Source organism: Oncorhynchus keta, unplaced genomic scaffold, assembly GCF_023373465.1.
Source record: "Oncorhynchus keta strain PuntledgeMale-10-30-2019 unplaced genomic scaffold, Oket_V2 Un_contig_1171_pilon_pilon, whole genome shotgun sequence".
Lineage (NCBI taxonomy): Eukaryota > Metazoa > Chordata > Actinopteri > Salmoniformes > Salmonidae > Oncorhynchus > Oncorhynchus keta.
Genome location: NW_026277600.1, coordinates 243,652 through 270,824, shown reverse-complemented (window position 1 = coordinate 270,824; position 27,173 = coordinate 243,652). Strand labels below are relative to the sequence as shown.

The 27,173-nt window shown below is 43.5% G+C and overlaps 1 protein-coding gene and 1 long non-coding RNA gene across 2 annotated transcripts; both read right to left on the bottom strand.

The window, feature by feature from the left end:
* On the bottom strand, nucleotides 1-21,585 carry rgs20 (regulator of G protein signaling 20). Its single transcript, XM_052500670.1, has 5 exons — nucleotides 21,491-21,585; nucleotides 9,454-9,659; nucleotides 6,718-6,795; nucleotides 5,475-5,709; nucleotides 1-5,395 (listed from the first exon to the last, which is right to left on the bottom strand). Exons 1-5 carry the CDS (start codon nucleotides 21,551-21,553, stop codon nucleotides 5,207-5,209), a joined length of 771 nt encoding a protein of 256 aa, XP_052356630.1. The 5' UTR covers nucleotides 21,554-21,585; the 3' UTR covers nucleotides 1-5,206.
* LOC127917596 (uncharacterized) lies at nucleotides 13,818-15,348 on the bottom strand. The gene is made up of 3 exons (XR_008097615.1): nucleotides 15,184-15,348; nucleotides 14,764-14,903; nucleotides 13,818-13,911 (listed from the first exon to the last, which is right to left on the bottom strand). It is a non-coding gene; the product is annotated as an uncharacterized LOC127917596 (long non-coding RNA).
* Nucleotides 21,586-27,173: the final 5,588 nt, after the last annotated feature.

Sequence of the window (27,173 nt, the reverse complement as noted above, 5' to 3'; positions counted from 1 at the left end):
TACTGTTAACATGTCATTATCTAGCCCTAACTGGACTACTGTTAACATGTCATGATCTAGCCCTAACTGGACTACTGTTAACATGTCATTATCTAGCCCTAACTGGACTACTGTTAACATGTCATTATCTAGCCCTAACTGGACTACTGTTAACATGTCATTATCTAGCCCTAACTGGACTACTGTTAACATGTCATTATCTAGCCCTAACTGGACTACTGTTAACATGTCATTATCTAGCCCTAACTGGACTACTGTTAACATGTCATTATCTAGCCCTAACTGGACTACTGTTAACATGTCATTATCTAGCCCTAACTGGACTACTGTTAACATGTCATTATCTAGCCCTAACTGGACTACTGTTAACATGTCATTATCTAGCCCTAACTGGACTACTGTTAACATGTCATTATCTAGTCCTAACTGGACTACTGTTAACATGTCATTATCTAGCCCTAACTGGACTACTGTTAACATGTCATTATCTAGTCCTAACTGGACTACTGTTAACATGTCATTATCTAGCCCTAACTGGACTACTGTTAACATGTCATTATCTAGTCCTAACTGGACTAACATGTCATTATCTAGCCCTAACTGGACTACTGTTAACATGTCATTATCTAGCCCTAACTGGACTACTGTTAACATGTCATTATCTAGCCCTAACTGGACTACTGTTAACATGTCATTATCTAGCCCTAACTGGACTACTGTTAACATGTCATTATCTAGCCCTAACTGGACTACTGTTAACATGTCATTATCTAGCCCTAACTGGACTACTGTTAACATGTCATTATCTAGCCCTAACTGGACTACTGTTAACATGTCATTATCTAGCCCTAACTGGACTACTGTTAACAGAGATCATTATCTATCTGTTCATTGACTACAGCTCAGCGTTCAACACCATAGTGCTCACGAAGCTAAGGACCCTGGGACTAAACGTCTCCCTCTGCAACTGGATCCTGGACTTCCTGACGGGCCTCCCACAGGTGGTGTGGGTTGGCAACAACATATCCACCACGCTGATGTTCAACACAGGTTCAGTCCCCTCCTGTACACCCTGTTCAGCCACGACTGCATGGCCAAACTGCTCCAACAGTTTGCTGGCGACACAACGGTGCTAGGCCTGATCACCCACAACGATGAGAAAGCCTATAGGGAGGAGGCCAGAGACCTGGCAGTGTGGTGCCAGGACAACAACCTCAACTTCACCAAGACAACGGAGCTGATTGTGGACTATGGGAAACACCCCTATTCACATCAACAGGGCTGTTATGGAGCGCGTCGAGAGCATCAAGTTGCTCGGTGTCCACATCACTGAAGACCTATCCTGGTCCACACACACCAACACAGCCGTGTAGAGGGCACGACAATGGCTCTTCACCCTCAGGAGGCTGAAAAGATTGGCATTGGCTTTCAGATCCTCAAAAAGCTCTACAGCTGCACCATCGAGAGCATCCTGACCGGTTGCATCACCGCCTGGTATGGCAGCAGCTTGATATCCGACCGTAAGGCACTACAGAGGGTAGTGGGTACAGCCCAGTACATCACCGGGGCCAAGCTTCCTGTCATCCAGGGCCAGGCGGTGTCAGAAGAAGGCCCTAAAAATTGTCAAACACTACAGCTACATAGACTGTTCTCTCTACTGCCGCATAGCAAGCGCTACCGATGCACCAAGTCTGGAACCAACAGGACACTGAACAGCTTCTACCTTCAAGCAATAAGATAGTTAGTCTGGGTAGCTATTGGTTAACTATTTAACTATCTGCATTGACCCTTTTTGCAAACACTGTTTATTTACTCTTCATATTCGCTGCTGCTGTTTATTATCTATCCTGTTGCCTAGTCACTTTATCCCTACCTACATGTACATATCTACCTCGACTACCTCTACCTACAGTATACTGCTGTTACTGTCTATTATCTATCCTTTACCCCTACCTACAGTATACTGCTGTTACTGTCTATTATCTATCCTTTACCCCTACCTACAGTATACTGCTGTTACTGTCTATTATCTATCCTTTACCCCTACCTACAGTCTACTGCTGCTGTTTATTATCTATCCTGTTGCCTAGTCACTTTATCCCTACCTACATGTACATATCTCATATCACAGTATACTGCTGTTACTGTCTATTATCTATCCTTTACCCCTACCTACAGTCTACTGCTGCTGTTTATTATCTATCCTGTTGCCTAGTCACTTTATCCCTACCTACATGTATATATCTACCTCGACTACCTCGTACCCCTGCACACTACCCCATGTATATAGCCTCGTTAGTCATTGACTTGGTACTGGTACCCTGTGTATATAGCCTCGTTACTCATTGACTTGGTACTGGTACCCTGTGTATATAGCCTCGTTACTCATTGACTTGGTACTGGTACCCTGTGTATATAGCCTCGTTACTCATTGACTTGGTACTGGTACCCTGTGTATATAGCCTCGTTACTCATTGACTTGGTACTGGTATCCTGTGTATATAGCCTCGTTACTCATTGACTTGGTACTGGTATCCTGTGTATATAGCCTCGTTACTCATTGACTTGGTACTGGTATCCTGTGTATATAGCCTCATTACTCATTGACTTGGTACTGGTACCCTGTGTATATAGCCTCGTTACTCATTGACTTGGTACTGGTATCCTGTGTATATAGCCTCATTACTCATTGACTTGGTACTGGTACCCTGTGTATATAGCCTCGTTACTCATTGACTTGGTACTGGTACCCTGTGTATATAGCCTCGTTACTCATTGACTTGGTACTGGTACCCTGTGTATATAGCCTCGTTACTCATTGACTTGGTACTGGTACCCTGTGTATATAGCCTCGTTACTCATTGACTTGGTACTGGTATCCTGTGTATATAGCAAGTTATCGTTACTTATTGTGTATTTATTATTACTTTTATTATTGTATGTTATTACTTTTCTATTATTTTTCTATTTTCTCTCTCTGCATTGTGGGGAAGCATTTCACTGTTAGTCTACACCTGTTTACGAAGCATGTGACGAATAGAATTGGATTTGATTATTCCCATAGATTATAATGTAGTAGTGCTCTATGTAGGGGATAGGGAGCCATTTTGGAGGAAATAAATGTATAACGTAGATTTGACTTGGGCAAAGTCTATATAGTTGCCTATGTAGTTCACTACTTTACACCAGGGCCCATTAGGTAGTGCACTATATAGTTCACTACTTTACACCAGGGCCCATTAGGTAGTGCACTATATAGTTCACTATTTTAGACAAGGGCCCATTAGTTAGTGCACTATATAGTTCACTACTTTACACCAGGGCCCATTAGGTAGTGCACTATATAGTTCACTATTTTAGACCAGGGCCCATTAGGTAGTGCACTATATAGTTCACTACTTTAGACCAGGGCCCATTAGGTAGTGCACTATATAGTGAATAGGGTGTCAATTGGGACACCCGCTTGATTCTCATATGCAGTTTACCCACAATTCCCTTTTGTCTATTTACAAACGCATAAATATATATAATATTGCCCAAGTAGGCATCATTTGTCCATCCAAACAATTATACAAATAATAAACAATTATAACACACAATAAAATAACTTGTACACAAATAAAATGTAGATGATTTTTTTCTAAAACTATATATTCCTTTGGAGTGTGTTGATCTGGAGCAGTAATGGTGGTGTGGAGTAGAGCCCTGGGGGGATGGAGCCTTAAGGGAGTAGAGCCCTGGGGGGAATGGAGCCTTAAGGGAGTAGAGCCCTGGGGGGAATGGAGCCTTAAGGGAGTAGAGCCCTGGGGGGAATGGAGCCTTAAGGGAGTAGAGCCCTGGGGGGAATGGAGCCTTAAGGGAGTAGAGCCCTGGGAGGAATGGAGCCTTAAGGGAGTAGAGCCCTGGGGGGAATGGAGCCTTAAGGGAGTAGAGCCCTGGGGGGATGGAGCCTTAACGGAGTAGAGCCCTGGGGGGAATGGAGCCTTAAGGGAGTAGAGCCCTGGGGGGAATGGAGCCTTAAGGGAGTAGAGCCCTGGGGGGAATGGAGCCTTAAGGGAGTAGAGCCCTGGGGGGAATGGAGCCTTAATGGAGTAGAGCCCTGGGGGGGATGGAGCCTTAAGGGAGTAGAGCCCTGGGGGGATGGAGCCTTAAGGGAGTAGAGCCCTGGAGGGAATGGAGCCTTAAGGGAGTAGAGCCCTGGGGGGAATGGAGCCTTAAGGGAGTAGAGCCCTGGAGGGAATGAAGCCTTAAGGGAGTAGAGCCCTGGGGGGAATGGAGCCTTAAGGGAGTAGAGCCCTGGGGGGAATGGAGCCTTAAGGGAGTAGAGCCCTGGGGGAAATGGAGCCTTAAGGGAGTAGAGCCCTGGGGGGAATGGAGCCTTAAGGGAGTAGAGCCCTGGGGGCAATGGAGCCCTCACCCTCAGAGGAGCTGAGCCCAGTAGAATAGATCCTTCAGAATAGTAGAGCCCTCGGCGAGTAGACTTCTCGGACAGTAGAACCCTGAGTGTCTTTAGTCAGGTGACGTCTCTGTAGCGCGGAGCCAGGTCATGGGGACAGGGCTAGGTCAGGTCAGAGGCCCGCTTCACATCCTCTACACTCCTAGAGAGCTACTGGGTGTGCAGACAGTTATAGCACATGTAATAGCTCTCCAGGAGGAAGGTTGGCCACCCCTTCTCTTCACTAACATTCAAACCAAATGGAAATGAGAAAAGAGAGACGATCCCAGGTTTGTTGTCACCTAAGACTCTAGAACAAAGAGTGTTGACTTAGGACTCGGAGACCTACTCTGAGAGTGCTGAGTTAGGTCTCTGGGGCCTGCTCTGAGAGTGCTGAGTTCGGACTCAGGGGCCTGCTCTGAGAGTGCTGAGTTAGGACTCAGGGGCCTGCTCTGAGAGTGCTGAGTTAGGACTCAGGGGCCTGCTCTGAGAGTGCTGAGTTAGGACTCAGGGCCTGCTCTGAGAGTGCTGAGTTAGGACTCAGGGGCCTCCTCTGAAAGTGCTGAGTTAGGACTCAGGGGCCTCCTCTGAGAGTGCTGAGTTAGGACTCAGGGGCCTGCTCTGAGAGTGCTGAGTTAGGACTCAGGGGCCTGCTCTGAGAATGCTGAGTTAGGACTCAGGGGCCTGCTCTGAGAGTGCTGAGTTAGGACTCAGGGGCCTGCTCTGAGAGTGCTGAGTTAGGACTCACGGGCCTGCTCTGAGAGTGCTGAGTTAGAACTCAGGGGCCTGCTCTGAGAGGGAGTTGAGCAGGTTCTTGTAGGCGGGGGAGTTCATGTATCGGGGGTAGGAGTCTCTTTGCATCAGCGTGTAGATCTGCACCTGAGCATCAACGAAGGTCTGGGACGACGGCTCCAACATGTTCTTGTTGATCACCTCCCGAACACGGGAGTCCAGACTCACCTGGGGAAACACAGCATGAAGAGACTAGATACATATAATATCACATGAAGAAGAAGGAGGAGAAAGAAGTCTTACTCACCTCTTTGGGTGAGAGGATGGAGATGTAGTCCTCGTAAATGATCCGTGCCTTCTCCTCAATGGAGGTCTTGTTGGTTTCCTTGGTGAACTCCTCACAAGCCAGCCAGAATAACATGTTCTCCTCACTGAACTCTGTACACAGGAACAACCTAAACGCCACTCGGCCAGCAGCGCACGACATCAGTCGGTCAAACGACTGGGCCCAGGAACGGACCTCCTCCAGAGTGGGAGGGGGGCTGCAGAGAATACATACCAATCAGAGAAGAACAGCAGGCACCAGGTAAGGCACTAACACACTGGACTTAAAGGGGCTGACACTGTTTCACCAACACCAGGCACTAAAACACTGGACTTAAAGGGGCTGACACTGTTTCACAAATACCAGGTACTAACACACTGGACTTAAAGGGGCTGACACCGTTTCACCAACACCAGGTACTAACACACTGGACTTAAAGGGGCTGATACCGTTTCACCAACACCAGGTACTAACACACTGGACTTAAAGGGGCTGATACCGTTTCACCATCACCAGGTACTAACACTGGACCAAAGGCACCGTTTCACCAACACTGGACTTAAAGGGGCTGACACTGTTTCACCAACACCAGGCACTAAAACACTGGACTTAAAGGGGCTGACACTGTTTCACCAACACCAGGTACTAACACACTGGACTTAAAGGGGCTGACACCGTTTCACCAACACCAGGTACTAACACACTGGACTTAAAGGGGCTGACACTGTTTCACCAACACCAGGCACTAACACACTGGACTTAAAGGGGCTGACACTGTTTCACCAACACCAGGCACTAACACACTGGACTTAAAGGGGCTGACACCGTTTCACCAACACCAGGTACTAACACACTGGACTTAAAGGGGCTGACACTGTTTCACCAACACCAGGCACTAAAACACTGGACTTAAAGGGGCTGACACTGTTTCACCAACACAGGCACTGGGACTTATGGGGGCTGACACTGTTTCACCAACACCAGGCACTAACACACTGGACTTATGGGGGCTGATACCGTTTCACCAACACCAGGTACTAACACACTGGACTTAAAGGGGCTGACACTGTTTCACCAACACCAGGTACTAACACACTGCTAGCCATTAAGCCCTTGATCAGTTATCCAATGCACTAATGCAGGGCTACAAACTTGGACTGGAGGTGAGCAACTCAACAGAACTCATCTTTCACATTCTCTACACAGGAATACTGCTGTGACTAACCTGTCCTCGCAGTCGGCCGTTCCCTCAGCCTTGAGGTCGTAGGACGCCCGGCGGTTCCTCTCCTCACGCTCCTCGTTCCTATAGGAGAGAACGGTGGGCAACAGGACAGAGATCAGACAACATCTAGTACTGAATATATATGATGTACCAGGTTACACATGTCTTTACTGACCCTATCAGCCTCATAAAGATGCACATCCAGTCAACTGTGTGATGATTTATTGTAGGGTGATGTACTGTAGTGTATTGTATTGTAGGGTGATGTACTGTAGTGTATTGTAGGGGGATGTACTGTAGTGTAGTGTATTGTAGGGGATGTACTGTAGTGTAGTGTATTGTAGGGTATTGTGTGCTGTGTGATGTAGGGTGCTGTACTGTAGGGGGATGTACTGTAGGGGGGTGTACTGTAGGATTATGTACTGTAGGGGGATGTACTGTAGGGGGATGTACTGTAGGATTATGTACTGTAGGGGGATGCACTGTAGGGGGGTGTACTGTAGGGGGATGTACTGTAGGATGATGTACTGTAGGATGATGTACTGTAGGGTGCTGTACTGTAGGGGGATGTACTGTAGGGGGATGTACTGTAGGATGATGTACTGTAGGGTGGTGTACTGTAGGGGGATGTACTGTAGGATGATGTACTGTAGGGGGATGTACTGTAGGGTGCTGTACTGTAGGGGGATGTACTGTAGGATTATGTACTGTAGGGGGATGTACTGTAGGGGGATGTACTGTAGGGGGATGTACTGTAGGATTATGTACTGTAGGGGGATGTACTGTAGGGGGATGTACTGTAGGATTATGTACTGTAGGATTATGTACTGTAGGGGGATGTACTGTAGGGGGATGTACTGTAGGGGGATGTACTGTAGGGGGATGTAATGTAGGATTATGTACTGTAGGGTGCTGTACTGTAGGGGGATGTACTGTAGGGGGATGTACTGTAGGGTGCTGTACTGTAGGGGGATGTACTGTAGGGTGCTGTACTGTAGGGTGCTGTACTGTAGGGTGTTTTGTGATATACTGTAGTGTAATGTACATTAGGGTGCTGTACTGTAGGGGATGTACTGTAGTGTACTGTAGGGGGATGTACTGTAGGGTGCTGTACTGTAGGATGATGTACTGTAGGGTGCTGTACTGTAGGATGATGTACTGTAGGGTGCTGTACTGTGGGGTGCTGTACTGTAGGGTGCTGTACTGTAGGGGGATGTACTGTAGGGTGCTGTACTGTAGGATGATGTACTGTAGGGTGCTGTACTGTAGGGTGCTGTGTAGGTGTAGGGTGATGTACTGTAGGGTGCTGTACTGTAGGGTGCTGTGTAGATGTAAGGTGATGTACTGTAGGGGGATGTACTGTAGGGTGATGTACTGTAGGGTGATGTACTGTAGTGTATTGTAGGGGGATGTACTGTAGGGTGATGTACTGTAGGGTGATGTACTGTAGGGTGATGTACTGTAGGGGGATGTACTGTAGGGTGATGTACTGTAGGGTGATGTACTGTAGTGTATTGTAGGGGGATGTACTGTAGGGTGATGTACTGTAGGGTGATGTACTGTAGGGTGATGTACTGTAGGGTGATGTACTGTAGTGTATTGTAGGGGGATGTACTGTAGGGTGATGTACTGTAGGGTGATGTACTGTAGGGTGATGTACTGTAGGGTGATCTACTGTAGGGTGATGTATTGTAGGGTGATGTACTGTAGGATGATGTACTGTAGGATGATGTACTGTAGGATGATGTACTGTAGGGTGCTGTGTAGATGTAGGATGATGTACTGTAGGATGATGTACTGTAGGGTGCTGTGTAGATGTAGGATGATGTACTGTAGGATGATGTACTGTAGGATGATGTGTAGATGTAGGATGATGTACTGTAGGATGATGTACTGTAGGGTGCTGTGAAGATGTAGGGTGACGTACTGTAGGGTGATGTACTGTAGGATGATGTGTAGATGTAGGATGATGTACTGTAGGATGATGTACTGTAGGATGATGTACTGTAGGGTGCTGTGTAGATGTAGGGTGATGTACTGAAGGCTGGTGTGTGATGTAGGGTGATATCCTGGAGGGTGTTGAGTGATGAAGGGTGCTGTGTTATGTAGAGTGATATCCTGGAGGGTGCTGTGTGATGTAGAGTGATATCCTGGAGGGTGCTGTGTGATGAAGGGTGCTGTTTGATGTAGAGTGATATCCTGGAGGGTGCTGTGTGATGTAGAGTGATATCCTGGAGGGTGCTGTGTGATGTAGAGTGATATCCTGGAGGGTGCTGTGTGATGTAGAATGATATCCTGGAGGGTGCTGTGTGATGAAGGGTGCTGTGTTATGTAGAGTGATATTCTGGAGGGTGCTGTGTGATGTAGAGTGATATCCTGGAGGGTGCTGTGTGATGTAGAATGATATCCTGGAGGGTGTTGTGTGATGAAGGGTGCTGTGTTATGTAGAGTGATATCCTGAAGGGTGCTGTGTGATGTAGAGTGATATCCTGGAGGGTGCTGTGTGATGAAGGGTGCTGTGTTATGTAGAGTGATATTCTGGAGGGTGCTGTGTGATGTAGAGTGATATTCTGGAGGGTGCTGTGTGATGTAGAGTGATATCCTGGAGGGTGCTGTGTGGAAGTGCATGACAGAGGGTGCTTCCCAAATGGCACCCTATTCCCCATAGGATTTTAATCAAAAGTAGTGCACTATAAAGGGAATCGGGTGCTGTCTGGGATGAATCCATACTGTTCGTACCAGGAACAGCTACAGCAGCAGCACCAGCAGAAGCAACAGGCGTTGTTCCCTCTCTGGTTCACCTGGCTCTGATTCCCCTGGTTCTGGTTTCCCTGGTTCTGGCTCTGGCTAGGGTCCTGCTGGGTCGGTGCCGTGCCACCCGCCATCGACTCCTGCTGCACCGACATCTGACGCTTTCGCATCTCCATACACTCTGATCCCATGGGCTGGAGGGACACAGAGACACAGAGGGTTAGAGCCCATGGGCTGGAGGGACACAGATATACAGAGGGTTAGAGCCCATGGGCTGGAGGGACACAGAGACACAGAGGGTTAGAGCCCATGGGCTGGAGGGACACAGAGACACAGAGGGTTAGAGCCCATGGGCTGGAGGGACACAGAGACACAGAGGGTTAGAGCCCATGGGCTGGAGGGACACAGAGACACAGAGGGTTAGAGCCCATGGGCTGGAGGGACACAGATATACAGAGGGTTAGAGCCCATGGGCTGGAGGGACACAGAGACACAGAGGGTTAGAGCCCATGGGCTGGAGGGACACAGAGACACAGAGGGTTAGAGCCCATGGGCTGGAGGGACACAGAGACACAGAGGGTTAGAGCCCATGGGCTGGAGGGACACAGATATACAGAGGGTTAGAGCCCATGGGATGGAGGGACACAGAGACACAGAGGGTTAGAGCCCATGGGCTGGAGGGACACACAGAGGAGTGAGACAGACAGACAGACAGACAGACAGACAGACAGACAGACAGACAGACAGACAGACAGACAGACAGACAGACAGACAGACAGACAAGGCTGATCCCATGGGGCTGGGGACAGACAGACAGACAGACAGACAGACAGACAGACAGACGAGGCTGATCTGATGTTTTCACTTTGTCATTATGGGGTATTGTGTGTATAGATGGGTGAGGGAAAACAAATGTTTAACCCTTTCATGTGTTAGTTCCAAATATCTGTAACGGTGGCGTTTTTTTAATGCACGTGATGTTAGAACATTCCTTCCATTCCAGAATGTGATTGTTACGCAACAGTACATTCTATTCATGCTGCCCTCAAACCAAGGCACGCAACCTGTTTTTATTTACAGGTTGTTTTCAACTTGTCAATTTCAAATTATTTTCGAGCAAGTTTTTCATTTTCTAAGCACAGCTTGAATTTAGGTGTGTTCCTCCTCATTCATCCACTGTCACGACTTCCGCCGAAGTCGGTCCCTCTCCTTGTTCGGGCGGTGTTCGGAGGTTGACGTCACCGACCTTCTAGCCATCACTGATCCATTTTTTTATTTTCCATTTGTTTTGTCTTATCTTCCTTCACACCTGGTTCCAATCCCAATTCTGGTTCCGGAGCGCCGAGGAAACATGGGAGGCCGCCCATGTCCACCTTCAGCGCGCCGTACTGCGCCAGAAAGTTGGTGCAGACTGTCACCGCAGTGATGCACCGGGGGACCGGGTCTGGCTCTCGACCCGAAATGTGCCCATCCGCCTGCCCTGTCAGAAGCTGGGTCCGCATTTTGTGGGGCCATTTAAAGTCCTGAGGAGAGTGAACGAGGTATGTTACAGGTTACAGCTTCCCCCCCATTTACCGTATTAACCCCTCGCTCCATGTGTCTCTCCTCAGGCCGGTGGTGGCTGGCCCGCTACAGGAGTCTGAGGTGCGGGAGGTTCCTCCACCCCTTCTGGACATCGAGGGGACCCCAGCGTACTCGCTCCGTGTTCGCTCCGATACGAGATGTCGGGCGAGGGGCCTTCAGTACCTCGTGGACTGGGAGGTGTATGGTCCGGAGGAGAGATGCTGGGTTCCGGTGGAGGACGTGTTGGATCCTTCTATGCTGCGAGATTTCCACCGTCTCCATCCGGATCGCCCTGCGCCTCGCCCTCCTGGTCGTCCCCGAGGTCGGGGGGGTACTGTCACCACTTCCGCCGAAGTCGGTGCCTCTCCTTGTTCAGGCGGTGTCTACCCATCACTGATCCATTTTTCATTTTCTATTGGTTTTTCTTGTCTTCCTTCACACCTGGTTCCAATCCCATCAATTACATGTTGTGTATTTAACCCTCTGTTTTTCCCCTCATGTTAAATCAAATCAAATCAAAGTTGATTTGTCACATGCGCCGAATACAACAGTGAAATGCTTACATACAGGCTCTAACCAATACTGCGGAAAAAAGGGTCGGAGATTGTTTTATTATATGTATTGAGCAAGGTATGTGTTGGTGTGCGACGGGTTTTGTACCCACTTTTGATATTTTGTATATTTTGGAGTTCTGTCAGCACTTATTAAACGACGCCCCTGACTTCCCTGCCACCAACACTTTACATTCACATAATACTCATTTTTACTTTTGCGGACCAATTCATTTTTTTTTCTGACCCGAACAAAATTCCCAATTGTTTGTGCAGTTCAAGTCGGCAGACATTTGCTCATCTCCTGTCCTGCACTCACGTGTTCACATTCTTTCCGTCTGTTGCCTGCATCTCAGTCATAGTTGTTTTCGGTACGAATAATAACTTTGGAAATGTGTACGTTTCTATCAAAGTAAGTGTCTTATTACATTAAGTGCAATATTACGTTATAATAGTTTCTGTGTGTTATGTTATACTGTAGCTCACTGTGTGTATGGAGCATAATATATTCGTGTATATTCCTTATAACAGCAGACAAGCGAGGTAACGTTACTCATTTCATAAGGTCGGTTAGGATCACCACTTTATTTTAAGAATGTGAAATGTCAGAATAGTAGTAGAGAGAATGATTTATTTCAGCTTTTATTTCTTTCATCACATTCCCAGTGGATCAGAAGTTTACATACACTCAATTAGTATTTGATAGCATTGCCTTTAAATTGTTTTACTTGGGTCAAACGTTTCGGGTAGCCTTCCACAAGCTTCCCACAATAAGTTGAGTCAATTTTGGCCCATTCCTCCTGACAGAGCTGGTGTAACTGAGTCAGGTTTGTAGGCCTCCTTGCTCGCACACGCTTTTTCAGTTCTGCCCACAAATGTTCTATGGGATTGAGGTCAAGGCGTTGTGATGGCCACTCCAATACCTTCACTTTGTTGTCCTTAAGCCATTTTGCAACAACTTTGGAAGTATGCTTGGGGTCATTGTCCATTTGAAAGACCCATTTGCGACTAAGCTTTAAATTCCTGACTGATGCCTTGAGATGTTGCTTCAATATATCCACATCATTTTTCCTTTCTCATGATGCCATCTATTTTGTGAAGTACACCAGTCCCTCCTGCAGCACTACTGTTCCATCGATGTGGATATATACTGGATAATCCACATAATCCACATTTTTTAATGTCGGTTTTGGAGCAGTGGATCCTTGCTGAGCCTTTCAGGTTTTTATGTCGATAAAGGACTTGTTTTACTGTGGATATAGATACTTTTGTAACTGCTTCCTCCAGCATCTTCACGGGGTCCTTTGCTGTTGTTCTGAGATTGATTTGCACTTTTCGCACCGAAGTACGTTCATCTCTAGGAGACAGAACGCGTCTCCTTCCTGAGCGGAATGATGGCTGTGTGGTCCCATGGTGTTTATACTTGTGTACTATTCTTTGTACAGATGAACGTGGTACCTTCAGGCGATTGGAAATTTCTCCCAAGGATGAACCAGACTTGTGGAGGTCGACAATTTTTTTTCTGAGGTCTTGGCTGATTTCTTTTGATTTTCCCATGATGTCAAGCAAAGAGGCACTGAGTTTGACGGTAGGCCTTGAAATACATCCACAGGTACACCTCCAATTGACTCAAATTATGTAAATTAGCCTATCAGAAGCTTCTAAAGCCATGACATAATTTTCTGGAATTTCCCAAGCTGTTCAAAGGCAAAGTCAACTTTGTGTATGTAAACTTCTGACCCACTGGAATTGTGATACAGTGATTTATAAGTGAAATAATCTGTCTGAAAACAATTGTTGGAAAAATGACTTGTGTCATGCACAAAGTAGATGTCCTAACCGCCTTGCCAAAACTTTAGTTTGTTAACATGAAATTTGTGGTGGTTGAAAAATGAGTTTTAATGAGTCCAACCTCAGTGTATGTAAACTAGTGTTAATGACTCCAACCTCAGTGTATGTAAACTAGTTTTAATGAGTCCAACCTCAGTGTATGTAAACTAGTTTTAATGACTCCAACCTGAGTGTATGTAAACTAGTTTTAATGACTCCAACCTAAGTGTATGTAAACTAGTTTTAATGACTCCAACCTCAGTGTATGTAAACTAGTTTTAATGACTCCAACCTCAGTGTATGTAAACTAGTTTTAATGACTCCAACCTAAGTGTATTTAAACTAGTGTTAATGACTCCAACCTCAGTGTATGTAAACTAGTTTTAATGAGTCCAACCTAAGTGTATGTAAACTAGTTTTAATGACTCCAACCTGAGTGTATGTAAACTAGTTTTAATGACTCCAACCTCAGTGTATGTAAACTAGTGTTAATGACTCCAACCTAATTGTATGTAAACTAGTTTTAATGACTCCAACCTCAGTGTATGTAAACTAGTTTTAATGACTCCAACCTGAGTGTATGTAAACTAGTGTTAATGACTCCAACCTCAGTGTATGTAAACTAGTTTTAATGACTCCAACCTAAGTGGATGTAAACTAGTTTTAATGACTCCAACCTCAGTGTATGTAAACTAGTTTTAATGACTCCAACCTCAGTGTATGTAAACTAGTTTTAATGACTCCAACCTCAGTGTATGTAAACTAGTTTTAATGACTCCAACCTGAGTGTATGTAAACTAGTTTTAATGACTCCAACCTAAGTGTATGTAGACTAGTTTTAATGACTCCAACCTAAGTGGATGTAAACTAGTTTTAATGACTCCAACCTGAGTGTATGTAAACTAGTGTTAATGACTCCAACCTGAGTGTATGTAAACTAGTTTTAATGACTCCAACCTAAGTGTATGTAAACTAGTGTTAATGACTCCAACCTCAGTGTATGTAAACTAGTTTTAATGACTCCAACCTAAGTGTATGTAAACTAGTTTTAATGACTCCAACCTCAGTGTATGTAAACTAGTTTTAATGACTCCAACCTCAGTGTATGTAAACTAGTTTTAATGACTCCAACCTCAGTGTATGTAAACTAGTTTTAATGACTCCAACCTGAGTGTATGTAAACTAGTGTTAATGACTCCAACCTAAGTGTATGTAGACTAGTTTTAATGACTCAACCTCAGTGTATGTAAACTAGTTTTAATGACTCCAACCTAAGTGGATGTAAACTCCAACCTCAGTGTAGTTTTAATGACTCCAACCTGAGTGTATGTAAACTAGTTTTAATGACTCCAACCTGAGTGTATGTAAACTAGTTTTAATGACTCCAACCTAAGTGTATGTAAACTAGTTTTAATGACTCCAACCTAAGTGTATGTAAACTAGTTTTAATGACTCCAACCTCAGTGTATGTAAACTAGTTTTAATGACTCCAACCTCAGTGTATGTAAACTAGTTTTAATGACTCCAACCTCAGTGTATGTAAACTAGTTTTAATGACTCCAACCTGAGTGTATGTAAACTAGTGTTAATGACTCCAACCTAAGTGTATGTAGACTAGTTTTAATGACTCCAACCTCAGTGTATGTAAACTAGTTTTAATGACTCCAACCTAAGTGTATGTAGACTAGTTTTAATGACTCCAACCTCAGTGTATGTAAACTAGTTTTAATGACTCCAACCTGAGTGTATGTAAACTAGTGTTAATGACTCCAACCTGAGTGTATGTAAACTAGTTTTAATGACTCCAACCTAAGTGTATGTAAACTAGTTTTAATGACTCCAACCTCAGTGTATGTAAACTAGTTTTAATGACTCCAACCTCAGTGTATGTAAACTAGTTTTAATGACTCCAACCTCAGTGTATGTAAACTAGTTTTAATGACTCCAACCTGAGTGTATGTAAACTAGTGTTAATGACTCCAACCTAAGTGTATGTAGACTAGTTTTAATGACTCCAACCTCAGTGTATGTAAACTAGTTTTAATGACTCCAACCTAAGTGTATGTAAACTAGTTTTAATGACTCCAACCTGAGTGGATGTAAACTAGTGTTAATGACTCCAACCTCAGTGGATGTAAACTTCTGACTTCAAGTCTATACGTTGAAAATTCCACATCGAAACATTACACTTCTTTTTCATCCTCCTCCTCATCTCCAATATACTGTATATTGGGTTGTTGAAATTGTTGAATTTTATTAGATCTTGTTTCAATGTCATGCCATCAACCTAAATAAAGAGCTATATTGAAATAAAGTAAGAAGCCATAGTATTTTCTGAACAGAGACTCCGAATAGTATATGAGGGGTAATGTACTTCACTGAAAACAAGTCTGCCATCCAGATGCCTACCTCTACAGACACCGCTTGACATTTCAGATGAGCTATCATGCCAACACATTTAGACATTGGTCAGCCTCCAACCTCATTTGTGCGGACTACCTAAATAACATTGAATATTGGAAAGGAACTTCTTTAACTTCTCTTACACAGGCTGTATGGGGTTGGGTTTATGTAGGCTACGTCGACATCTGATTTTCCTTAAGGGAACTCTAACGTTGGGGGAATGTTCGTTGTTAGCTGGGGTTGGGTTTATGTAGGCCACATTGCCATGTGATTTGCCCAATAACATAATTTCAACGTGACGCTAGATATACTAGCATTCTTCCATGGTTTATTCAATCTTTGGAAGCTTATACGTAGTTATCATTCGCCGTATAAATAGGATGCCAAAGATATTAATAATACAATTTCCTTTGGATATTGTCTTGTATATTAAGGATGGTTGGTTGATTTCAAATGTAATCTACACATTTTAATATGTTGGGTTCACGTCTCCATCTCAACCAAAAATCCAAGTTAAAGAATAGGACTACATCAAATCAAACTTTATGCATTTAAAGTTTGATTTGCGCAACATGATGGTGTTGGGAAAATCAGATGTCAACGTAGCCTACATAAACCCAACCCCAGCTAACAATGAACATTCCCCCAACGTTAGAGTTCCCTTAAGGAAAATCAGATGTCAACGTAGCCTACATAAACCCAACCCCAGCTAACAACGAACATTCCCCCAACGTTAGAGTTCCCTTTAGGAAAATCAGATGTCAACGTAGCCTACATAAACCCAACCCCAGCTAACAACGAACATTCCCCCAACGTTAGAGTTCCCTTTAGGAAAATCAGATGTCAACGTAGCCTACATAAATACAACCCCAGCTAACAACGAACATTCCCCCAACGTTAGAGTTCCCTTAAGGAAAATCAGATGTCAACGTAGCCTACATAAACCCAACCCCAGCTAACAACGAACATTCCCCCAACGTTAGAGTTCCCTTAAGGAAAATCAGATGTCAACGTAGCCTACATAAACCCAACCCCAGCTAACAACGAACATTCCCCCAACGTTAGAGTTCCCTTAAGGAAAATCAGATGTCAACGTAGCCCACATAAACCCAACCCCAGCTAACAATGAACATTCCCCCAACGTTAGAGTTCCCTTTAGGAAAATCAGATGTCGACGTAGCCTACATAAACCCAAACCCAGCTAACAACGAACATTCCCCCAACGTTAGAGTTCCCTTTAGGAAAATCAGATGTCAACGTAGCCTACATAAACCCAAACCCAGCTAACAACGAACATTCCCCCAACGTTAGAGTTCCCTTAAGGAAAATCAGATGTCAACGTAGCCTACATAAACCCAACCCCAGCTAACAACGAACATTCCCACAACGTTAGAGTTCCCTTAAGAATCTCTGAAGAGGTTTTCATATGAATGTTCCCGTGATGTGCATGGAATGTTTTCAAGAGACCATTCCCTTAATATGAAGTAGATCTAAGCCAGAACATAGTTACCATGTTCTCAGAACCTACTATATTAATGTTCTAGACATGTTTCATTGGAGCGTTGCAAGAACATTTGTGTCCGAAGAAAAAATCTTTACACATCACATTACCGAGCCAATCAACCACTGATCCATTCATAGCTCTCTGTCTGTTGGCAAGGTTAGGGATACGCACACAGTGTTTTAACATAGTGTTTTTAACATTTCGTTTTTAACATATCGTGCTTTTAACATAGTTTTTTTAAACATAGCGATTTTAACATATAGTGTTTTTAACTTACATATTTGACCAGGATGTCTTGCTCCCAGGCAGACTAAATAACTTTTTTGCCCGCTTTGAGGACAATACAGTGCCACTGACACGGCCCGCAACCAAAACATGCGAACTCTGCTTCACTGCAGCCGACGTGAGGAAAACATTTAAACGTGTCAACCCTCGCAAGGCTGCAGGCCCAGACGGCATCCCCAGCAGCGCCCTCAGAGCATGCGCAGACCAGCTGGCTGGTGTGTTTACGGACATATTCAATCAATCCCTATCCCAGTCTGTTGTTCCCACATGCTTCAAGAGGGCCACCATTGTTCCTGTTCCCAAGAAAGCAAAGGTAACTGAGCTAAACGACTATCGCCCCGTCGCACTCACTTCCGTCATCATGAAGTGCTTTGAGAGACTAGTCAAGGACCATATCACCTCCACCCTACCTGACACCCTAGACCCACTCCAATTTGCTTACCGCCCAAATAGGTCCACAGACGATGCAATCTCAACCACACTTCACACTGCCCTAACCCATCTGGACGAGAGGAATACCTACGTGAGAATGCTGTTCATCGACTACAGCTCAGCATTTAACACCATAGTGCCCTCCAAGCTCGTCATCAAGCTTGAGACCCTGGGTCTCGACCCCGCCCTGTGCAACTGGGTACTGGACTTCCTGACGGGCCGCCCCCAGGTGGTGAGAGTAGGAAACAACATCTCCACCCCGCTGATCCTCAACACTGGGGCCCCACAAGGGTGCGTTCTGAGCCCTCTCCTGTACTCCCACGACTGCGTGGACACGCACGCCTCCAACTCAATCATCAAGTTTGTGGATGACACAACAGTGGTAGGCTTGATTACCAACAACGACGAGACGGCCTACAGGGAGGAGGTGAGGGCCCTCGGAGTGTGGTGTCAGGAAAATAACCTCACACTCAACGTCAACAAAACTAAGGAGATGATTGTGGACTTCAGGAAACAGCAGAGGGAACACCCCCCTATCCACATCGATGGAACAGTAGTGGAGAGGGTAGCAAGTTTTAAGTTCCTCGGCATACACATCACAGACAAACTGAATTGGTCCACTCACACTGACAGCGTTGTGAAGAAGGGGCAGCAGCACCTCTTCAACCTCAGGAGGCTGAAGAAATTCGGCTTGTCACCAAAAGCACTCACAATCTTCTACAGATGCACAATCGAGAGCATCCTGGCGGGCTGTATCACCGCCTGGTACGGCAACTGCTCCGCCCTCAACCGTAAGGCTCTCCAGAGGGTAGTGAGGTCTGCACAACGCATCACCGGGGGCAAACTACCTGCCCTCCAGGACACCTACACCACCCGATGTTACAGGAAGGCCATAAAGATCATCAAGGACATCAACCACCCGAACCACTGCCTGTTCACCCCGCTATCATCCAGAAGGCGAGGTCAGTGCAGGTGCATCAAAGCTGGGACCGAGAGACTGAAAAACAGCTTCTATCTCAAGGCCATCAGACTGTTAAACAGCCACCACTAACATTGAGTGGCTGCTGCCAACACACTGACTCAACTCCAGCCACTTTAATAATGGGAATTGATGGGAAATTATGTAAAATATATCACTAGCCACTTTAAACAATGCTACCTAATATAATGTTTACATACCCTACATTATTCATCTCATATGTATACGTATATACTGTACTCTATATCATCTTTATGTAATACATGTATCACTAGCCACTTTAACTATGCCACTTTGTTTACATACTCATCTCATATGTATATACTGTACTCAATACTATCTACTGTATCTTGCCTATGCCGCTCTGTACCATCACTCATTCATATATCTTTATGTACATATTCTTTATCCCCTTACACTTGTGTCTATAAGGTAGTAGTTTTGGAATTGTTAGTTAGATTACTTGTTGGTTATTACTGCATTGTCGGAACTAGAAGCACAAGCATTTCGCTACACTCGCATTAACATCTGCTAACCATGTGTATGTGACAAATCAAATGTGATTTGATTTGATTACATTGTGGATGTTCATTTATGAAGTAATTATTATTCAACATGTCCTCACCTGGGATTTGAACTCTCAACATTGGTTCACGGTACTCCGATCTCCATTTCAGGTATTAGTTCATCTGACTATTCTCATCATTGATTTGATGAAAAGCCCTTTCCTGAAGAAACCCTACCCCGTCCTCCCTAGGTACTTGTGTAGATCTGAAACAACCTGATTGGTGTAATCAATAGGGTGAATGCACTTTGAAGTCAGTCTCAGCTCTGTTAAAAGTACACTCATGGTCATTCAGGAGTATCATTAAAACAGGTTAACATGCCCCACCAACATTAGACAACAATACAGAAAACCCTTCAATTGTTGAAATAAGTCAATCAAATCAATGATGAGAGAACAGTCAAATTGACTGCTAACTGACAGACATTGTGGCGGAGCAGGAATATCTGAAAGCTGTGAACCAAGAGGTTGTTTTGAGCTCAAATCCCAGGTGTTGGATAATAATTACTGTATAAATGAACATTCACAATGTAATCAGATATGTAAAATATGGAAGATAAAAGCACTGTGTGAGTATCCCTAACCAACAGACAATGTCTACTGTCTCGAACACAGATGGGTTACAAAGTTAAACAGGGTACACAGAGGTAGGCATCTGGGTTAGAGCTGGTCGCTATGGACAAAAATCCATATGGCAATAAATTGGCTGAATTGATAAGGTAAATAGAATGCTTTAGAACACCCTGGACCACTGTTTCTACCCTTGGAACTACTGCTACTAATGTGGTGGTTGTAGCCATTCATTGTCCCATTAACAATCACCCATATTAGCAAACTTATTTCATTTTAAACGTGACATTTCTCTAGTATAGGCTTCTTATCATAATGAACAATATCAGCAAAATGCCTGCGATAAGTGGGCAGTGTGGTCGGTGTTGAAAATGCTTTGTTTATCATCCCGGCTCTAATCTGGATGGTACATTTGTTCTCAACGAAGTACATTACCCCTCATACACCAGTAGGAGGCACTGTTCAGACAGGAAATGTAGGACTGTGGCTCCACATTTTATTTCAATATACCACTGCTGTTTACTGTGTTTAGGTTCATTGAAACAATCTTTTTTACATTTCTGTGTGAAATTGTCAATGCAATTTTCAATGTATACATAGTGCTGATGATTATGTTGAAATTAGATTGACTTAATCGGGTTGTTACATCAATGTTAATTAAATTGAAGTTTTGCCCCAATTTACAACGCTGGTTGAAATTAGATGAAAATAGCACTGGTTGATGACTTTTTAAAACGTCACAATACGTTGGCAAAGTACATTGAAACAACGTTGATTCAGCCAGTATGTGCCCAGTGGGTGGTGTCTGCATGTTCGCTAGCAAAATGGCAGGGAAAATAGGGAGATGGGGGATGATATTTGGATATTTGTAGCATTACCAAACAGCCTCTTTACGATTGGTCTGTTGGTTCATTAAGAACTGACATACGAGAAATATCGGTAGGCTGACTTCACCATCACCAGCTGGATGGGGGTGGAGGAGGAGGAAGAGGAGGGGGGGGGGGGGGGGATTCCGAACAGGAAAAAAATCCTGATGTCACTCAATCACAACTCGTATTACAGAATAAAACCAATAGATATCTACACGGCATAGGCTGTTGTGCGAGACGAACACAGAGAACACGTTGAATAACCATCAGCCCAGAACACAACATCACATCAATAGAAAGTGCCATGATGAAGAGTGAACAGAAAAAGACGCAGTCGCTACGAAGCTTACAGCTCCATCCATCGCCCTCTACCGCCACTCGGTACAACCACCGTGACAGGCCGTTTGAACCCGCCTAGCACGCTCTTCTCCCGACCAGACCAGACCAGGACCCATCGGGAAACCAAATACTCACAGTTTCACCATGTATGCCCAGGGAGAAGAGGGAATTCTCTGCCAAGATTACATCCGTCGGCATACGACTTCTTCCACCCGACCGGCTGGGTGCTGTCAGTGCGCATGCGCATGCTGTAGTAGTAGTAGTAGCGGGAGCATAGCTCGGACGGTGGATGTCACAGATTGATCTCACAGCTCTACAGATGAAGACTGCTGCTGTGCAGTATTTTAGATACCGAGGCGGTGCTACCGAGAGAGGTAGAGGGGGGATTTGGCTAGGGTACTTCTGCTGTCATCTCGAGTCATATCCAATATAATGGACATAGGCCTTCCTTCATGTGTTTAGTAGAGGGACAATCAAGCATAAGTCTGTTCAAGCCAGAAACATAGGCTAGGACCCGACATGATCAGAAAGAAACCAGTGTTCTCAGTAGATTAAATAGGTTCCGATGAGAAGATACATGATTAAAGTCATGTCGCTGTCTATGGTGCTGAAACAGCTTGAACAGACAACTGGCGTAACCAGTGAAAAGGTTCACAGTAGCAGTCAGGCTGGTTAGAAGGGTTACTATAGTTCCTAACTCTAGGAGTCTGAAACAGACTGTATCTTGCCTATGCCGCTCTGTACCATCACTCATTCATATATCTTTATGTACATATTCTTTATCCCCCTACACTTGTGTGTATAAGACAGTAGTTTTGGAATTGTTAGTCAGATTACTTGTTGGTTATTACTGCATTGTCGGAACTAGAAGCACAAGCATTTCGCTACACTCACATTAACATCTGCTAACCATGTGTATGTGACAGATCAAATTTGATTTGATTTGATTTGGAATGAGCTGATCACTCTCCTTCAGTGACATCTTCTGTCCTCATAGGCCTACAGTCTGTCACTGAGTTGAAAGACAACAGTGATCTCTACAGGATAACTGGCATACTGGAGCAAACTCAAACTTTGCTTATATTTTTGTTTAAAAAAATATTTATATACCTTTATTTAACAAGGCAAGTCAGTTAAGAACAAATTATTATTTAGAATGACAGCCTACCCCAGCTGGGACAATTGTGAGCCACCCTATGGTTCTCCCAATCACAGCTGGTTCTGAACCTGCCTGGTTTTGAACCGGGGTGTCTGTAGTGACACCTCAAGATGCTGAGATGCAGTGCCTTAGACTGCTACGCCACTCAGGAGCTGCCTGAGTTTCAGTGGAATCATTTGCTGGAATAATGTTTGAAACATGTTTGTGTCTTCATGTTTTCCAGATGTCTCAGGAGAGTTGTGTGAAAACAGGTAGCCTGTTGGTATGTTGCATTTATGTGAATGAGTGAGTAAAAACTAAATAATAATCACACAGTGCTGAGGATGTTCTCTTTTTAACAAGCTGAGTATGACCCATTGTTGAGCATAATCTCAATCACTGGATGATAACCATGTTATTACCTCCCTGTAAATAGATGGATGGACACTAGATGGCCCTGTGTGCTCACCAACACACTGTCAGACACGACATATACTAATACTCAATGCAGAATGTTGTAAAAAACCAATCAAGCCTGGAATTCATGTCATTTTCATATTTGTCTGTCTATTATCTATCCTTTACCCCTACCTACATTATACTGCTGTTACTGTCTATTATCTATCCTTTACCCCTACCTACAGTATACTGCTGTTACTGTCTATGATCTATCCTTTACCCCTACCTACAGTATACTGCTGTTACTGTCTATTATCTATCCTTTACCCCTACCTACAGTATACTGCTGTTACTGTCTATTCTCTATCCTTTACCCCTACCTACAGTATACTGCTGTTACTGTCTATTATCTATCCTTTAACCCTACCTACAGTATACTGCTGTTACTGTCTATTATCTATCCTTTACCCCTACCTACAGTATACTGCTGTTACTGTCTATTATCTATCCTTTACCCCCTACCTACAGTATACTGCTGTTACTGTCTATTATCTATCCTTTACCTACAGTATACTGCTGTTACTGTCTATTATCTATCCTTTACCCCTACAGTATACTACAGTATACTGCTGTTACTGTCTATTATCTATCCTTTACCCTACCTACAGTATACTGCTGTTACTGTCTATTATCTATCCTTTACCCCTACCTACAGTATACTGCTGTTACTGTCTATTATCTATCCTTTACCTACAGTATACTGCTGTTACTGTCTATTATCTATCCTTTACCCCTACCTACCTACAGTATACTGCTGTTACTGTCTATTATCTATCCTTTACCCTACAGTACCTGTTACAGTATACTGCTGTTACTGTCTATTATCTATCCTTTACCTATTATCTACCTACAGTATACTGCTGTTACTGTCTATTATCTATCCTTTACCCCTACCTACAGTATACTGCTGTTACTGTCTATTATCTATCCTTTACCCCTACCTACAGTATACTGCTGTTACTGTCTATTATCTATCCTTTACCCTACCTACAGTATACTGCTGTTACTGTCTATTATCTATCCTTTACCCCTACCTACAGTATACTGTTACTGTTATCCTTTACCCCTACCTACAGTATACTGCTGTTACTGTCTATTATCTATCCTTTATTATCTATCTATCTTTACCCTACCTACAGTATACTGCTGTTACTGTCTATTATCTATCCTTTACCCCTACCTACAGTATACTGCTGTTACTGTCTATTATCTATCCTTTACCCCTACCTACAGTATACTGCTGTTACTGTCTATTATCTATCCTTTACCCCTACCTACAGTATACTGCTGTTACTGTCTATTATCTATCCTTTACCTCTACCTACAGTATACTGCTGTTACTGTCTATTATCTATCCTTTACCCCTACCTACAGTATACTGCTGTTACTGTCTATTATCTATCCTTTACCCCTACCTACAGTATACTGCTGTTACTGTCTATTATCTATCCTTTACCCCTACCTACAGTATACTGCTGTTACTGTCTATTATCTATCCTTTACCCCTACCTACAGTATACTGCTGTTACTGTCTATTATCTATCCTTTACCCCTACCTACAGTATACTGCTGTTACTGTCTATTATCTATCCTTTACCCCTACCTACAGTATACTGCTGTTACTGTCTATTATCTATCCTTTACCCCTACCTACAGTATACTGTTACTGGTACTGTCTATTATCTATTATCTATCCTTTACCCCCTACCTATTTGTTACTGTCTATTATCTATCCTACCTACAGTATACTGCTGTTACTGTCTATTATCTATCCTTTACCCCTACCTTCAGTATACTGCTGTTACTGTCTATTATCTATCCTTTACCCTACCTACAGTATACTGCTGTTACTGTCTATTATCTATCCTTTACCCCTACCTACAGTATACTGCTGTTACTGTCTATTATCTATCCTTTACCCCTACCTACAGTATACTGCTGTTCTGTCTATTATCTATCCTTTACCCCTACCTTCAGTATACTGCTGTTACTGTCTATTATGCTGTTATAACTATCCTTTACCCTGCTGTTACTGTCTATTATCTATCAGTATACCCTGCTGTATACTGCTGTTACTGTCTATTATTTACTTACCTATCCTGTTACTGTCCCTAACTGCACTGTCTATTACTATCCTTTACTCCTACCTACAGTATACTGCTGTTACTGTCTATTATCTATCCTGTTGTCAGTATACTGTCATCTATCCTTTACCCTGCTACCTATTATCTATGTACATAGCTACCTGTCTATTATTACCTCCTACAGTACTCCTGCACATCCTACTCCCTGTATAGTAACCATGTTATTACCTGGTACTCCCTGAATATAGCCTTTACCCTACCTACCTATGTTTATTGTCTGGTACTCCCTGTATATAACCATGTTATTACCTGTTACCTGTATATAACCATGTTATTACCTGGTACTCCCTGTAAATAGCCATGTTATTACCTGGTGTTCCCTGGATATAGCCATGTTATTACCTGGTACTGCTACCTGTATATAATCATGTTATAACCTGGTACTCCCTCCTGTATGTAGCCATGTTATTACCTGGTACTCCCTGTATATAACCATGTTATTACCTGGTACTCCCTGTATATAGCCATGTTATTACCTGGTACTCCCTGTATATAACCATGTTATTACCTGGTACTCCCTGTATATATATCATGTTATTACCTGGTACTCCTGTATATAGCCATGTTATTACCTGGTACTCCCTGTATATAACCATGTTATTACCTGGTACTCCTGTATATAGCCTGTATATAGTCATGTTATTACCTGGTACTCCTGTATATAGCCATGTTATTACCCGGTACTCCCTGTATATAACCATGTTATTACCTGGTACTCCCTGTATATAGTCATGTTATTACCTCGTAATTCCTGTATATAGTCATGTTATTACCTGGTAATTCCTGTATATAGTCATGTTATTACCTGGTACTCCCTGTATATAGCCATGTTATAACCTGGTACTCCCTGTAAATAGCCATGTTATTACCTCCATGTATATAACCATGTTATTACCTGGTACTCCCTGTATATAACCATGTTATTACCTGGTACTTCCTGTATATAGACATGTTATTACCTGGTACTCCCTGTATATAGTCATGTTATTACCTGGTACTTCCTGTATATAGCCATGTTATTACCTGGTACTTCCTGTATATAACCATGTTATTACCTGGTACTCCCTGTATATAACCATGTTATTACCTGGTAATTCCTGTATATAGTCATGTTATTACCTGGTACTTCCTGTATATAGCCATGTTATTACCTGGTACTTCCTGTATATAACCATGTTATTACCTGGTACCCCTGTAAATAACCATGTTATTACCTGGTACTCCTGTATATAGCCATGTTATTACCTGGTACTCCTGTATATAGCCATGTTATTACCTGGTACTCCTGTATATAGCCATGTTATTACTCCTGTATATAACCATGTTATTACCTGGTACTCCTGTATATAGCCATGTTATTACCTGGTACTCCTGTATATAGCCATGTTATTACCTGGTACTCCCTGTATATAACCATGTTATTACCTGGTACTCCCTGTATATAACCATGTTATTACCTGGTACTCCTGTATATAAAATGTTATTACCTGGTACTTCCTGTATATAGCCATGTTATTACCTGGTACTCCCTGTATATAGCCATGTTATTACCTGGTACTCCTGTATATAGCCATGTTATTACCTGGTACTCCCTGTATATACCATGTTATTACCTGGTACTCCCTGTATATAGCCATGTTATTACCTGGTACTCCCTGTGTATAGCCAGGTTATTACCTGGTACTCCCTGTATATAGCCATGTTATTACCTGTATATAACCATGTTATTACCTGGTACTCCCTGTATATAACAATGTTATTACCTGGTACTTCCTGTATATAGACATGTTATTACCTGGTACTCCCTGTATATAGCCATGTTAATACCTGGTAATTCCTGTATATAGTCATGTTATTACCTGGTAATTCCTGTATATAGTCATGTTATTACCTGGTACTTCCTGTATATAGCCATGTTATTACCTGGTACTTCCTGTATATAACCATATTATTACCTGGTACTCCCTGTATATAGCCATGTTATAACCTGGTACTCCCTGTATATAGCCATGTTATTACCTGTATATAACCATGTTATTACCTGGTACTCCCTGTATATAACAATGTTATTACCTGG